The sequence below is a fragment of the Echiichthys vipera genome, assembly GCF_963691815.1.
Source record: "Echiichthys vipera genome assembly, chromosome: 2".
Classification (NCBI taxonomy): Eukaryota; Metazoa; Chordata; class Actinopteri; order Perciformes; family Trachinidae; genus Echiichthys; species Echiichthys vipera.
The window spans coordinates 19470958-19487898 of NC_139827.1; the positions used below are offsets into that span (position 1 = coordinate 19470958).

Here is a 16941-nt window from a genome sequence, read left to right on the forward strand (position 1 = left end):
TGCTTCCCTCACAGGAAGAAAGCCGAGCGGCGCTGCAGTGGCCGCAGACCACAGGACTGTAAGGCCCTGCCTTCGTTTGTTCCTGGCTAGATAATAGGCGGGGAGGCAGCCAAGACAAACACTGGCTCCGGTGATTGTGTGTGCTTACCAAACGTCCTCATGGCTAAAGACAGCTACAAAGCCACGCTGGACAAATGTATGTCTTACAACAAGCACTCACTCAAATGTGACATTGAGAAATACTGATAACTGAGGTATCCTCAAACAGAAAACTGAAGTACACTACCTTGATAATGATGGTGATATTCAGTCTACATGTGCCAAGTTGGCTGAAGTACAACAGATTACAAATATGAGAGGAGTCAGGCCAGCACCAACGTTTCAAAGCCAACTACGGTGCTGAAAATACTACTAGCAAATTAATCATGCTACAGTACACACACACACACACACACAAACACACACACACACACACACACACACACACACACACACACACACACACACACACACACACACACACACACCCACACACACACACACACACACTCACTCACACACGTGCAGTGTAAATTCTGTTTCCATGTAGTAACAACTCTTAGGGGTAAAAGCAAGTGCTGGTAAAGGTAGTTATTCCAAAATACACATCAGTCCACAAGAAGTTTGATCCTTTTTTCATTTTGACCCCAGTGACTTCAGGCTACGAGCTACAGGAGCAACACAAAGTACTGACATTAGCAAGTCATTTTCTGACCTTCTGCTAAACCAAACCTTTCTTCTGTTTGGTCAACTGATCGTTGACTCTGGTTGTGGCCTGGTTGGCCCTCGGACAGACGACAAACATACAAACTGCTGGATATAGGTTAGTACATGAGTCTGAGCAGAGACCAGGACTTCTGGTCGTGGCCACACAGGATGTCTGAATCATGTCCATCAGGTTGGACAGAGAGACAGATTGATTTGTGGCTAAAACTGAACCGGCCTCAAAAGGACAAGTTACACGGAATAAATCTACACATTTTAAACTAAATATATTACTCTATGGACAGAAATGCGGACACATCATCTCAGTTGGAATGAAAAAAATAGCAACACACTAGTTCTGGCTGATGTGCATGAGCAAAAACAACCCAGTGAGACGCTCAGTGGGAAAGAAAGATAAGAGCGATTGACAGAAGATAACATGCTAATAGAGATTTCATATGAATCTCAAGTGGCTTTTCTCCTGGATTTCGGCCAAAAGCTGAACTGGTGAACTAACAGTCAGGATTAAGCTTCACTCACTGCCCAGCGGTATCTACTTCTAAAATTATCCAACACATTCTTTTCTTTGCTCTTCTCTTTCCTGCTTTCACCCTTGTCTCCACTGCTCTTTCTGCTTATTTTAATTCTGCTCACCCCTTCTCTTCTCTCCTTTCCTGTGGCAGGAAATTCTCACAATTGCCCGGCCGAAGTTTCCCTCCATCGCAGGAGGCGGTGGGATCGGGCTTGGCCCCGAGTCTGAACGCTCAGCTCCAGTGGGAGTTTGTCAGCGGCTAGCAAACAAAGGATGCTGCTCCCCTACCTCAAAGACTTTGCTACATTCATGGCAACCTGGAAGTCAAGAGTCTGAATACGGTTATCACTACTGGGACTAGGGGCTTTGAAGTTGGCAGATTAAGAAAAATGCTGGACTAACAAATGTTGTGAATTGCGGTGGCTTATCTAGAATTATCTGAACATCGCCTGCTCTGAAAGTGCCAATGTTAAAAGAGCCCAAAAGGCAGGCAGAGGGTTTTTATCAACTCCAGATCTCATCTCCACGGCTCATTTCTGAAGGAGCTGCGAAGTGGGTCCAGACAGGTGATGTGATAAACCAGACTCTGTGGCTCAGCAGTAATCTACTACAAGCAAAGCTAGGAGCCTGGATGCTGCCCATGTTTGTCCTTCATGCAAACAAGGTGACAAAGGACAAACACCTTGATGTGTCCATGAACTTAAACGACGTGTTACTGACTGATTCTGACATACTGACATTTTCTTGTCAAACTATTTCATGAACGATCACAATGTCCTTAACAGTTTAGATCGGTATTATAGCATCGGGACAACTGGAGACAACTCTTATGCATGACCAGTGTAACATACCTTTCAGCACTTTACTGGAATGCAAAAGACGAGTGATAACAGATTTTCCTCCTGATGAGTATCATGTTTTGTGATTCCACGGTCTAGACAGCTGGTGTTTGCTGAGAAGGTCTGGCTGTTAGCTAAGTGAGACGATGCCAGGAATATCGCCATCTGGCTGGCCTCAAGCTATGCCCCATCTCTCTCACAAACACACACACACACACACACACACACACACACACACACACACACACACACACACACACACACACACACACACACACACACACACACACACCAAAGAATGATGAGGTTTACTACCAATGGTCCATTCCAGCTACGGGGACAGGCACCGACACACGGACACATTCGCATGCAAACACGCAGCTGGCCCAGATTGATCATCAGCAGAGCGAACCCCACAGGCCTCTGTGCTCCCTGATGACAGATTTATGCTCCCACAGAGGGCCCTAACCGTAGATCAGGTGACCGGGCACATTCAAATCCTCTGATAAGCTTTCCACAGCCGGATGGCAGCCTACCTGCCAGGGATCCCCATCCACCCCCCAGCCCCCAACTCCCCTTGATAGTTATCCATTCATAAACAGATCCCAGGACAGCCTACCTTCCGCGGAGGGAAGGTAACAGCAAAAACTAACAAATGTGTCTACTCACAGGGTACGAAGAAAACAGTGTGCCAGCTGGACACAAACCTTTCAGATAAGGCCCCAGCCCACTTCCTGTTTCACAAAGAGTGCAATGAAGTGTGTTTCCTTCATTTTCTCTTCTCCCAACACAACCACTGAAACATCAGTCTGCTAAAAAAACATCTAGTCCCATCCCTGATTGAAAGAAATAAAGAGATTCAGTAGAAATAGTGAGTGAAAAAAACAATAACGTGATTCAAAGAGTCACTCAATAAGTGTGTGTGGAAGTATCAGTGTCATACACTATCTGTGTTATTAGTTACTGTATGTAATGTTCAGTGAGCTCCAATCATGATGTCCGAGTGTCTTTGAGCACGTTCTCAGTGGTTCTATGGCTCAGCTGAAACCTGCTCATATCTCTTCCAGTCCTGAGGTCAACTGATAAGGATCCATGTGTGTGTGTGTTGGAACAGACAGTTAAAACAGTTTAGACAAAAGGGCCAAAGCCCACAAATCAAGTGGAGCCTGCCAGCACAGGGCTGAGAACGGGGATTTTTATACAGCCACAACATCCACCTCATATTCACCCCCCTAACTTTAGCAAAAGGCTGAGAGTCAGGCAAAAGGCACACACACACACACCGGAGGCACTGGGTTTCTTATCTGACAGCCCCCAGCGCAGCGCCGTAAAGACGACTTAAAGAGTCTTTTAGTTGGATGTGAAATTCAAACCAACCAACAGCGGCTTAAATACTACAATTAACTACAAATAAACACACTGATTATCCCTGTAAGTAAACTATACAACTCCTAGATAAAAAGAAAAAACGCCTGAATTTATGGGCACTTTTTGTTTTACTTAAAAACATCAAACATAATTTATTCAAGGTAAATCACGGAGCTGACTTACGTGTTAATATCATTGTTTTAATGTCTCGGTCTTGATTAGCCTCAGCATAAAACCAAACTGCGCCCCGGCAGGCTGCGACTGTCCGCAGTCAGGTCCGCTCCGCTGTTAGGACGAAGCCCGCATGATAGATCCAGCGGACAGAAAACTCAAAACTGTACAGTCGGCTGCGGTCGTCCTTTGCTCGTTGTAGACAGTAAATCCATGATTATTAATTTGGTTTTGACTGCGATACACACACGATCCTTCCAAATCCTCTCCACCGATGCGAGTCCCCTGAATGAAGCGGTCCCTGGCAGGAATGTGAATGGAGAGTAGTGTGATTCAAGCTTTAGGAATGGGCAACTCTACCGTGGCTCCACCCCCACCACCTCCACCCGCTCCGCTTCTCCCCACCTGATAAGAAGCTGGAGACACACACGGATCCGCTCAGGACGACCGCTCAGATCACCGTGTGTAGGAAATAAGTAACAATTATCATGTCACAACAGCGTGTGTGTGTGAACTATGTTCTTCTTCTGTTCTGTAACTCTTGTTTATCTTCGTCTTCCACATCCCCCCCTATACTAATTGAATGAACTGTTTTGACTTGTTCTTAAAAAAATATGCCTAACAAAAGTTACCCGTATAAAATCGAAAGTGATTAACTGTGCTCCCCGGGACTCCACCATCCATTCATTTCGGCTCCTGCCTCGGCTGAGCCTCCCCTAACAGGCGGCAATTGGGTCGGTGCGCAGTTTGCATATCATTATAAAAATACTGGAGACAACTGGGGAGACGCTCTTTTGTGACGCGAGATTAGTCTGAAAAGCGCAAGTGGCGCGGTGAAGAGATAACTGTTGCAGGTATGGTAATGCCATTTCGGTCATGCACCCCCCCCCTACCCCCCATTCCTTATGCACGTACATCACACAGGTTAATAATATAATAATAAACTCTATTTATACAGTACAGCGCCTTTCAAAACAGTCACAAAGTGCTTTTCAATGTAAACAGAACCATTTCAAAACCAAGCAAAAAATGAAGTTGAACTAAAAGCCTAAAATACATGAAGGTAAAAATTGATAACATGAAATTAAAAATCAATAAAACAAACAAACAGCTGAATAAATTCAGGATATGCTGTCCAATAGAAGCACTTTAGAAGAGACTTATAAGAAGACACTGACTTAGACAGTCCTGAATGCAGATTTTAAGAAGTCTTAATCTTGAACAGTAAACACTCTGATAGCTCTACACAATCATCACAGGCTACTATAATTAATAATTACTATAACAATTGGTCTAAATTGGCCTTCAGTGTACACGCTGCTAGTTTCTAAACATTTTATTTTTACCTTAATTTATTTTTACCTCACCAGAATAAAAGTAGTGGTTTTAGGGAACTGTAAGCTATCATTTACAATTTATGCCTCATTTGAATGGAAAAACAGTTGAAACCTCACTTTAGATTTAAAAATTTGTTTGTGTGTGTGGGGGGTCACCCGTTTCTCATTTATAATTGGTCTATTTAAAGGCAGCATATCCAGTTTCCCTCTCCTCCGTCCTCAGGAACTTTTCATCCACAGATTTCCAAGAACTGCTGAACGACATCAGTGTTTCGCATCAGCCAACTCTGTGTTATTGCCATGGTAACACACAGGCACTGAGGTGGTGCAAAAAGGGAAAGCCAGAAGAGTCACCATGTGGCAGGGAAATACATGTAATCCAAAACTTGGACTATGATGGGGGGAAAGGATGATGCAGAAAATCCTGGCTAACTGTGCTGTCTGTTGTTGGCCGCCGCACCAGCCGCATCAGCCGCACCAGCCCCAGCTGACTGAGGAGTCACAAGTGATTCACCCTAAAGAGATCCTGCCAGCTAAAGTGCGCAAAATCACGAGTCACATTGGCATTCATAAAAATGTCCCCTGTGGTGGGAATAAGGCCCAAGCTGTAAAACCTGGTGAATTATAATAGATTTTCAAATGCTTCACATCTGTAATAGGTGTTGACAGTACTTTTTATGCTGCACAACACCTCCCAAATCCCAAGTAAGTCTATTTGGATTTCTGTTACTGGAGGTGCTCAACAGAGAAACCTCTTTGGTGTTTAATTGACTACAAACATAAGTAACTTCACAATAAAGGATGACACACTGTACATTCCTTTGTCTGTGGGTAGATTTTGGCAAAAAAAAATTGTGTATATACCCATAAAATATAATAAAAACAAGAACTATTGCCGTATTTAGTGCAATGGCAATTCTTTATAGTAATAAAATTGCTTGATTTTGTGGTTATTATTATTTATACATAATTGGGGTACATGGGAACCCAAACAGAAGTAGAGCCAATGTCAACAAACCACAAGGGGTTAACAACAAGTAGCTTCACAAACACATCTCGCAGTCAAACTATCGACTTTCGATACTTGACAGTTAATACTTGATGCTACGGACACATTTTGGCCAGAACTCAAATTGTATGGAGATTCGCCGCTGGAAAATGTGATGAGTTCATAAACTTAGGGGTTTTTATCATAAATCTGTAACCTGAAAGGAGGGAGAAAGATAATTATGGTCTGTTAGTGAGTGTGTGAGAAAGAGATAGAGGGATACAGAGAGAGACTGAGAGACAGAGAGACAGAGAGAGAGAAAGCAAAGAGAGGAAGGAGAGATGAAGACAGATTACCAAACAAGACCAAATCCCCGAGCCACAAATCCCGACCACCCAGAGACTGCACCCAAAACCCCAATCCAAAGTTACCCTTGACTGAGATGGGTCAACAACCCTATGCAGAGTTGAGGGAGTTTGCCCTCTCGAGTTGTTTTGTGGTGATAAATACACAATAATGCCAGTGATTGTTGATGAATGTGTGTGGTAAAGTGTGAGAGATCAGACAAGCAGACTGCCGCTGCTGCCAGTTGCTCTGGGGCAAATGAGTGTCTCTTGTAGAGTGTCTACGGTGTTCATTCATCAAAGCTCGCCACAGTCAGGCGCTTGTTTGGCTTATGATTCAGATACAGATCAAATGCACATGGGTATAATGAGGGCTTTGGACAAAAGAGAGGAAATGAGGAGATGCATCAGTGTTACAGTAGGCAGACACAAGGGATTAAGCCTGCATTAAATGCAACTTTTTCCTGTATAGGGGATACAAAACAAACACTTTTACCTTTAAGGTATATCATAAGGGAAGTTTCAGTGGATTATCTACCGACTCACTGTACATTTGACTCATGTCTAGCTGTTCTCACTTATATTTCAAAAAAAAAAAAAAAAGCAGCCCAGGAGTGAAAACAAAAGAAATTACCAGCATTTCATTTGAATAAAATTGGCTCTGTTTGCCCCAACAACGTGTTGCTGTTAGGTGAAGATACTATTGTAGGTTGTAAACTTTACAGTGTCACCTCTGACCCTTAGACACAGCGGGAGGGGTCAGAAGAGGAAAATAGAATGAGGATGACAATTAAGAAAAGAAAGACTTTACTGAGACAGAAGTAGACAGAAATAAAGAGACAATGGCAAGATTAAACAAAAAAAAAGCAGAAAAACAAAAAAGCGAGAGGAAGATGAAAGATTTGCCCCCGCCATGGAGAGCTATCCTCTGGGCCTGCCTTGGGGTTTACACTCCCTTCTTCTACCATTCCTAACCTCAAACAGAGGGGCCAGGTGAGGGTCAGCGGACGGACGTGTCAGTCCAACACACACACACACACACACACACACACACACACACACACACATACATACGCACCCAAGGCCGTATCAACAAGGACTCACTAAAGAGATAACCAAGTTACGGGTCTGCAAAGGTCATAGAGTCGATCCTGAAAAAGAGATGAACATGTTAGGTGTATGTGTGTGTTAAGTGTCTGAACAGCTAGTTTATCTAGTTTTCTTTTTGTGGTTTAAGAAAACAAGGCCATAAAGATGCTGTCCCTAATAGATGGGTAGGCCATAAAGTAATCAAAAACAGGGAAGAAATGGGCATTTTTGTTTTTATTAGAATGCTACTTTGTCAATTTACTGTGTGTGCGTTTTATTCAGAAGCAAGGAACTGCCACTGTCCTTGAAACATGAATCTTAAGGCCTCCAATCAGTGCGTTTATAAGCACACCAGTAACCTGAAAATGGCAATGCACCGGTTAAGGGAATAATCTGATTATTGAAGTTCCCCACGTATACATGAGAGGGGGTTGAATGGGAAAATGACGGGAGTAACTTGACCTCCGGTACAGCAGGTGGTGCTCCGCCAACATCGGTCCCAATACAGCTTTATTTTCTGGTTAATCTTTGTCAAAATCACAAGCGGGGGGAAAACGGTCGACTTTTGGACAGAATTACGACAGAAACGGGTCTTCTTGGTAGTGATGTTACTTGCCATGACAAAGTCCTCCCTCGGTTTAAAGGTAACGCTCTATTATTAATGATTTTTTTCACATTGTTTTCGGCACTGTTGCTTCCCTATTTATCAAATTACCGAGTCAAAAGACACTGCCGCAGAATGGGGAGGGGAAGTTATAACCCTGGCACTTGCATGGAAGATAAACCCAATAGTAACTCGGGTAAAACGTGTAGTTGCAAGAGAACTCTGGCTACTGAAGGAGTTCTAGGTCTGTTAACCGGGGTATGGTGTTTACATGGTGTTTGAGAAACCGCGGTATGCCCTTAACCCGGTTATAATCGGGTGAATCGGAAAAAAGACGTATTCAGTCCAGCTGTATGTTGGCGGAGTGCCACCTACTTTACCAGAGGTCGAGCTTCTCTGCCATTTTCCCATTCAACCCCTGCTTATGTATACGAGGGGAACTTCAATAATCTGATCATTCCCTTAACTGGGGTAAGGCCATTTTCGGGTTACTGATGTGCATGTAAACGCAATGTGTGTGTGTGTGTGTGTGTGTGTGTGTTGTATGTGTGTTTAAGAACGAGGTGAGTGAGAGAAAGTGTAAGAGAGAGGGGTGAGTGAGACACAGAGGAGGGAGGGAAATCCTTTTTTCATAACAGGAATCTCCAGAAATAGCTCATCCACGGTCTTGGGGATCAACCCCATAAGACACTGATTAGACAGAGAAAAAGAACGAGAGAGAGGGAGCATATGCTTCCATACACACAATGGCAAGGAGGAAGTGCAGGGACACAGAGGCTTGGACCATCACACACAGACACACACGCACACATACAAACACACACACAAACAAAGGAAGTATGAAGCAGACAGCAGACCAAATGCTTTGCCGACACCCGCTCTGGGCTTTGATGGACTGACCACGTTCACAATAGAAGCAGGAGGCTGACACACACACACTTACACAAACAAAAGGATTGGTGTTATAGTACTATGTAATTTTCATCCAGGTGCTGGGGTTAAAAAACACTTTATGTTGGATCATCCATTTATCATTGAGCTTGTTTACTAGAGTAGTGAAAGCCTATTTAGATTAGGGGCCAAAGCTGAAGCAGAAAAAAATGAAGCATTGAAGCATGGTTGCTGAAGGTCTGCATTGTGGGGTTAGGGTTAGAGGTAACAAGTAAGAAAGTACAAATACTGTAGCGAGCAAGTTATACTTGACAATGGTCACAGTTGACCAATCAGAAAGCAGCATTCAACAGAGTAGATGATGTAGTAATTATTAGGTATTACTGGTTATTCTTTTAAATTGCAAGCTAACGGATGAATAACTAGCTCGCTACTTGCTAGGGATTCTGCTCTGATCAGAGTAGCACATAGGAGAAGTTCAAAAGAAACTACGCAGGGCATTTTTCTCATAATAAGTAAATGCATATTATTTAAAAAGTACGATTTTATGAAATAAATAATGGATATACATGTTATTGACTTCACCTGTGATGTTGCTCCAGGGCTGCCAGGTGCGCATGTGTGGTTGGAAGGATCGCAGATCTATTACTTTCCCCTGCAACCTGACTGTGACCTCAGTGATGTCATTTCAGCATTTTTTTTAACTTGTACCCGTAAACCTGAAGTCATCTTCACAGTGAAGACTTTGTACTCAATTCTAACCCGAATCCAATTTCACAGACTCACAGATCTGTTGTTTGTGTATTTCTGTGGCAGTTACAGCGCAACATCCAGCCCTGGCATGCGTATTACAGCGTTTGTACTCGGTTTCACTGGCTTCGTGTGGGCGCAGATATTTCTTGAGACATGACTGTGTGGACAGAAAAAAAAAAGTTGTTTTTGATCTTGCGGATGTACCCTTAGATGCAAACTTTTTTTTTATCAGCTTCAACAATTGAAGAACCATTAGTGGCCAGAATCTGCTATAAAGGTAAATTTATTATTACTCAGTTGACTGTAAATCTTCCAGTCGTTCAATCACTGTTTCCCCCGAAAAGCACTAGCATATGTGGCTTCTGCTCAACCTTGGCTTTCAGACAATGGCAGAGAGAATTAATGGCCAACACTAATGTTTAAATGCTAAAGCAAACAGTGTGTACAATAAGGTACTTTTAGATGGATACAGATACAGATACAGATTCAGTGGTCTTTTAGTCCACACAGTGACTGGGGTATTCTCTGCCTGTGTACGTCATTCACAAACAGGAATGTTTGGAAGCCGATAACTTTCTATGCCACCATCTGTAAAAATAAAATGTCTGGTGGTAGACATAAATAACAGTTAATTAAACAGTTAAAACATATTAATACTGTTTATTAAAATGTCTCTGTTTGTTCTTTTATATTTAAAGATAAGGGAAATAGTCATTTATGTAATAAAGCAACCAGTTTCTTAAAGACACTGTTCAAAATAAAGCACAAACACACACACACACACTCACGTTCATATTTTTCTTATTAGTCATGCATTAGGGAGCAGATTAGTGATGGTTTGCTTTAGGCTGAGAGAGGGATGGCAGAGGAAGAACAGCAGAACCAGAGGGCAATTTTTTGGAGGTTTTGGAAAAAGATGAAAAAGCTGACCTCAAAAGTTAAATTTTGATGATAAAAACAAACAAAATAAGAGAGTAAAACTGGTTGGGAGTAAGCATCATACACTTTCAATAAAGTTGGTAAGAAGAGATTAAAAATAATATTACTAGGAGGATTACACTGTGCAGTCTCTTGCTGTTCTTTAAGTTTGTTTGATGATTTTGGTGTCGGTCCTTACTGATAGAATTTCCTGAATCTAGTTGTCTCTCCAGTTCTGTTGTCATATTTGTGTATATCGCCCTTCTCCTCCAGGTTTGTTTTGCTTTGCTGTTGGCCAACGTATGATATAAACGTCAGCAAGACACCCCATTCAACTCTGTGGATACACTGGAGAATAGGCGGCTGTATTCACACATGGGCTCATTCAGAGATTAATCCGGTCTTTAGGGAGCTGGCAAGTTAAACTCCGTTTCAGGTCTGGTCCAACTGAATCTGATATTTGCATTCACATATAAAGACCTGCCGGTTAATTTCTAGATAATTTCAGGTATGTAGTGCATATGTGAATAGGGCTTTGGAAAGGACACACAGCAAACAATAGAAGCTGACATTTATCATTCAGTGCGTAACATGTAAAGTAAGGTAACAGGTAAATGGAAACCTTTATTCTTAATTTAAAATGCTGTAACAGCTGTGGTTTTTCTGCAAAGCTGGTTGATTATTTCCATAATCTCGCTGCTAAGACTCCAAAACAACATTTTATGTTAAAGTGCAGTTGTTACTGGCCTGGAGTGAATGAACCACGCTGCTTTGATTTATTCCTACAGGCTCTAACACTGGAGCAATCACATTTCAACACATAGAGAATTACTGTGTGTGTGACCACATCTTCTAAGAATTACAAGAGGTGGAGGTCTGCTTGGGAAACCAACTGAATACTTGGGGAGTGGTTAATGATGCCAACCATATGGCTGTGAAATGAGCAAACATTCTGAGCTGTGCTGGAAATTTCCATAATTCCTATTCCAAAAAAAGTGTAATAATGAGTATTTGGAATGATTTTGTGTTCCACAGTGCCTGATTTTCCAAAAAGAACATGTTGGTTTGTCAGCTGCATCAAAAAAAATTAAAAACAAGATCATGTCTCAATAATCCTGTGTGACTTTTAGTTGTTCTGCCCAACAGACAATCATGGCCCAAGCTGTTGCTTTTCATATTAGTGCACTCTCTCTCTTGCCTTGTAGATTCATTATGAAATATTTCACAATTACAAGTGCTCAGAAAAAAAAACAATCAAAGGTTTCCGAACAACTACTGAATGGACCTTGAGGTAAGATGGCTTTGTCAACGGCATCTTCCCAGCTTTGATAGGTACCGTATGTGAAGATTTTGCCTAATTAGGTTTAAAATAATACTTCTCGGACAAAAATGTAATGACAGCGGTCCCGAAGAATGTAAAGTGGGTTGATATTGTGATGAATTTGTTCTGGATTAAGACAGACTTGGCATACGTCCAGAGGAGTTGGCACGGATGTGAAATGTATGCCAGCTACCTTTCAGCAGCAATGAATCATGGGGCCTTGGGTGCAAGTTTTAAGCTGCAATGAGATGAAGAGCCCTGCAGCAATATTGGCGAGGGTTAAGCGTGTATGAGGATATGGGATATGCCAAATAGATGAGAGATATTTGACATCAGGGTGAAATAATTGGTGTACATGTGTGGATGCATGCCTGTTTTTGTGAGTGGTATGTTATTATCTTTTAAATATATGCCTGAGTGTCCTGCATATGCACGTCCATACTTCTATTCTGAGTTCACTGGGAGGAGTCCTAGACATGTGGAGCAAAGACCAAATTCCAGAGTACCATATGTCCATTCTTTCTCTGTGTAGAATCAATCGGTGAGTAACGCAGGAAGTTGATGCTTTTAGCCTTCCCTGCCCTGACCTGTGACCTCCTTTGAACCTTGACCTGTAGCAAGCCACGCGACAAACCATGAAGACATCTACGCTGTCATGACAAACGCAAACCAGGTTCAGCTGGGAGATTATCACTGATCCTTTGCAAAAGTGCAACGAGCAGGTTTGATTTTTAGAGTGATTTCTTTCAGCTTGCAACTTCATACAGATCCTGTCTTGTGTCTTTTTTCAGAAGATAAGATGAGAGATAATGCTACTGCAGATCAAAGAGAGATGGGATAAAGGACAGATGCTCCATGACAAATCTTATACCAAAACCAAAAATATGACAAAAGTGACAAAAAATAAATTGATTCTTCACCTCTTCACTGTAGAAAATCTGAATAAAACAGATGTTTCACATTTCAGGACCCCAAAAGTCACTACAAATAGTAATTTTCAGAGCAATTCATTGTTTGACGGATACACCACAGACATATGTCAATGTATGTGCCCAGACAGACGGTAAAAGACCAGGGGGCGAAGGCTAGCACCGCAGATGAGGCAGGTGGCGAGATTAGCATGGCAGCTATTGCTCACCTCTGGGCAGAGCACTATACAGCCATCTCTGCCGAGTTCAAAGCCCTCCCCGTCTATCTCAAAGCTTTCATTTCAACGCTCGAAGCAAAGCTGGACCATGTCCACGCCACAGTGTCGGACCACGCTCAGAAGATAGGCTCCCTTAAGGTAAATGCAAATCTACAAGACGAGCGTCTGCTAACGCTGGAGGCCTCCTGTGCCACGCTAACAGAAAGCAAGGCTAAACGGCTGGCTGAAGTCACCAACCAGTGCAATAACCTCTGCGTAACTGGTCTACTTGAAGCAGTGGAGGGGCCGCGGCTAACAGCCTTTTTCGCTGCTCATGGAGGTTTTCGGTGAAGACTTCCTGGAGCCACTGCCGGAATGTGACAAAGCTCACCGCAAGCTAGCAGAGAAGCCAAAGCCAGAGCAGAGACCACGGGCAGACATCATCAGGCTGCACAGATACCTGGTGAAGGAGAAAATCATATGCAAAGACCGTGCCAGGAAAGCAAGCTGCAGTACAGAGGCTCCCCCATTCTCATATACGAGGATGACGCACCGGAAGTGGTTGCAGAATGCCAAAAATACGGAGAGGTGATGTCGTAGTTTTATAACCTGGGCTTCAGACCCGCGCTGTTGTTCCCCGCCAGGCTTGTTATCGTGATGACGGACAGAGGGAGGAGGAGACTCGCTTATCAGTTTGTTACTACATATTTTCTTCACAGATTTATTTTCTTTTATTTTAAATTTTAATCACCCACCGCCACAAGGTTAAGTATTCTTGTTCACTGTTTGGTGACAGCTCCCCATAACTGCCCACAAGGTCTCACCTAATCCGGTTGTCGTCAATACCATTAAAATTTGGAACCAGTTCAGGAAGCAGTACGGCTTTTAAAGGGCTTCGATCCTTGCCCCGGTTTTGAATAACTATGCGTTTCTCCCTTCCTGCACCGACCCTGCATTCCGCATTTGGTCAGATAAGGGCCTCAAAACGCTTAATGAACTGTATGACAAAGGTTTTTTTTTCATCCTTTGCATTTATTTCGCACAAATACAGCCTGCTGAATAACCGCTTTTGGTACCTTCAAATGAGACATTTTATCCAACAGCAATTCCAACATTTTTCCGAACCGCCCCCTGAAGCTGAGATGGACCAATTCCTCTCTCTGAACGTTCAACACAAACGACTGTAATAAGACTGCTCTTCTGAGCCCGGTCCCCACTGCATCGCCTAAAAATGCATGGGGAATGGATCTGGAGGTAGACATTTTAAAACTGGACCACTCATCCTCGATTTGTGCCAGGCACGGCCTATTACAGTGGAAGGTGCTTCATAGAGCCCATTTCACCGGTGCTAAATTGGCTAAGATATACCCTAGTCCCAGTGATGCTTGTAACCATTGTAAGCAGTCCCCAGCCGACCACGCACAAATGTTCTGGACGTGCCCGAAGCTTGATGAATTTTGGTCCGATATATTTGAAACCCTCAAACAGGCTCTTAACACAAATTTGGAACCAAATCCCCTGACTGCTCTTTTTGGGCTCCCTCTATCTAAAAATCTGCCCATTACTACGCAACGTGTCGTGGCCTTTACCACCCTGCTCACCAGACGTAACATTCTCCTTAAATGGTAACATGTTTCTCCACCGACTCATAATAGTTGGATATGTGAATTTTACAATGTCTAAGGTTAGAGAAGTTAAGGCATTCCACAAGACTTGGGACCCAGTGCTGGCTCTTATTATTAATAGTCTTACTGTTACTCCTGATGATGCTGAGGATACTTCCTAGTTCCTGGAAGGAGAGACCTTCCCCCACCCTTCCTTTTTGTTTATGTCTTTCATGAATTACTTTATTTATTTTTGCTGTTAGTTTTGTTTATTTATTTTCTTTTTTTTTTCCTTTTTCCTTTACGTATCTTATTATGTTATATGTTGTTTGATTACTTGGCTGGTTATTGTGACCGTGTCTGACAGTGGTTGTTGGGAGGGATGGCAGGATTCATGTTGTTTTTTTTTTGTTTATGTCTCTGTATTTTCCCTTAAAAGCAAACACTGTACAACTGTTATCCTTTTTCTTCTGTACTTTGTACTTCTGTACTTAATTCAATGAAAAAATGTGGAAACAAAATAAAGTTGTGATATTTAACAATACATTGTATTCAATACATTTCTGATAAATTACTGACCTTTGTTTTACCTTATTGAATATTGTGGATTTGGAACCAGACAGGATACATTTGGTAACATGTTGACACAACTGCAACTTTATTAATGACTTTTACGTGTATTTGACAAAGATACTGTAGTTGTGTATCACCCAGTGTTTATGCACTGCTCTTCCTCCAGTTAAAAATACTTGAGATCAAAGCTTTTTTCATCTCTCATTTTGCAAGTAATTTACAACAGCTCTGGGCTGACAAATCACAGCAGGAAGACAGACATCAGCCAGTGGATATTAACTCCTTACTCATGTGACAACCTTGACCTACTAAACTAGAGATGGTCGCGAGACACCCAAGGCAAATGCCCCGCACATGAAGGAATTAAGGAGATTCAGGCATAGATGGTTCTTTGTGTGTGCCTGAGAAAACCTGCGTATGTACAGGTTTATTTGCATGCTTGACATATTTTTAAGGTAGCCTTCTGAAAGCATTGACCAACAAGGAAGGCTTTTGATATGATTATGAAGGGCTTCGCTTCAGTAGGAAAATCTAAATGTTTGTCTTAATGCATAGTTTACTCAAATCCACTGTGCAGGAATCTAAGGAATCTGGTGTATTAAATTGAAATTCCGACGTAAAGTCATTCCAAGATCTTTTTCGGCAAACACACTCATTAAATAAGCCACCGAGACAATTATTTTCGTGTAACAACTATCAATGAAATTATCCTGGAATCTCGCTAACAGTCGCTTACAGCCGAATTCGGCTAAAACACTGATTAGCTTGGGGCAGCACGGTGATGGCATTAAAGCAGCTTTTTAAACCACTAATACTGATCATGATAACAACAAACCTCTGCAGTAGCATGATAGGAGTCCCTACACATTAACCAAATCATCCATGGGTTCCTTCCTTTTGGACTGCATTTGGTTATTGACTTAAATGGAATTTACTATGAGAGGAGTTGCTACCTGGGCCAGTAGGTAAGTCTTTCAAAACAGTCTTTTAATAAACTCCGGGTTTACTAACTAAATTGTTGGTGCTTCGGTTAATATGTAGGGACTCTTATGCTACTGCAGAGGTTTGGTGGTATCATGAGCAGTATTAATGGTTAAAAAAAGTCATTCTAATGCCATCACCGTGCTGCCCCGAGCTAATCAGTGTTTTAGCCGATTCGGCTGTTAGCGACTGTTAGCGACTCCTGATATCTCCGTTAATAGAAATAAAAAAATTAAAAAATAGTCTCAATGGCTTATTTGATAAGTGTATTTGCCGAAAAAGACCCTGGGATGAGGTTACGCCGGAATTTCACTTTAAGCCAAATAGAAATAGACAGAAGGAAGTTAGTGTGCGTTTAGCTGTGTAAGGAGATTGCAGCATCCCTGTAGATATGCGATGGACATAAACTTGCTATGAATAGACTGTGAGCCATTTATGACAACTACAAGTCAGGGTCAAGCACTTAAATGGCCAAATACAATTACAGACTATTTGAGGTATTTATAAGTTTTGTGAATTATTTCTTATTTCTTCTTCTTCAGTCTTCGTTTTTTTCTTTGTGTTTCCTTCTTAAACGTCGATAATAATAGCATAAAAGCTTAAATGTCAGCATCGCATTTTGTCTTGTCAGGTAACACACTTTAACACTTTATGGGATTAGCCCTGATGCCCTGAACCCTTATTCGTCCACTCTTTTACTCTCTGTCCTGCACATAGACACAGTTGGTTTATTTATTTTAAGAGCTAATGGACAGCAC

At 42.2% G+C, this 16941-nt stretch overlaps 1 protein-coding gene across 5 annotated transcripts in view; it reads right to left on the reverse strand.

Annotated features, from left to right (window-relative positions):
• dlc1 (DLC1 Rho GTPase activating protein) overlaps window positions 1-16941 on the reverse strand; it is an 87254-nt gene that overhangs the window by 21680 nt on the left and 48633 nt on the right. For 2 of the 5 annotated variants that reach the window (XM_083931293.1, XM_083931292.1), the window contains exon 1: window positions 3667-3968. The exons of the other annotated variants lie outside the window; for them this stretch is intronic. In XM_083931293.1, the coding sequence (XP_083787419.1) occupies window positions 3667-3679 (13 nt within the window). In that variant the 5' untranslated portion in view covers window positions 3680-3968. Of the gene's footprint in view, window positions 1-3666; window positions 3969-16941 lie in introns of those variants that run through there. 5 annotated transcript variants of the gene reach the window in all.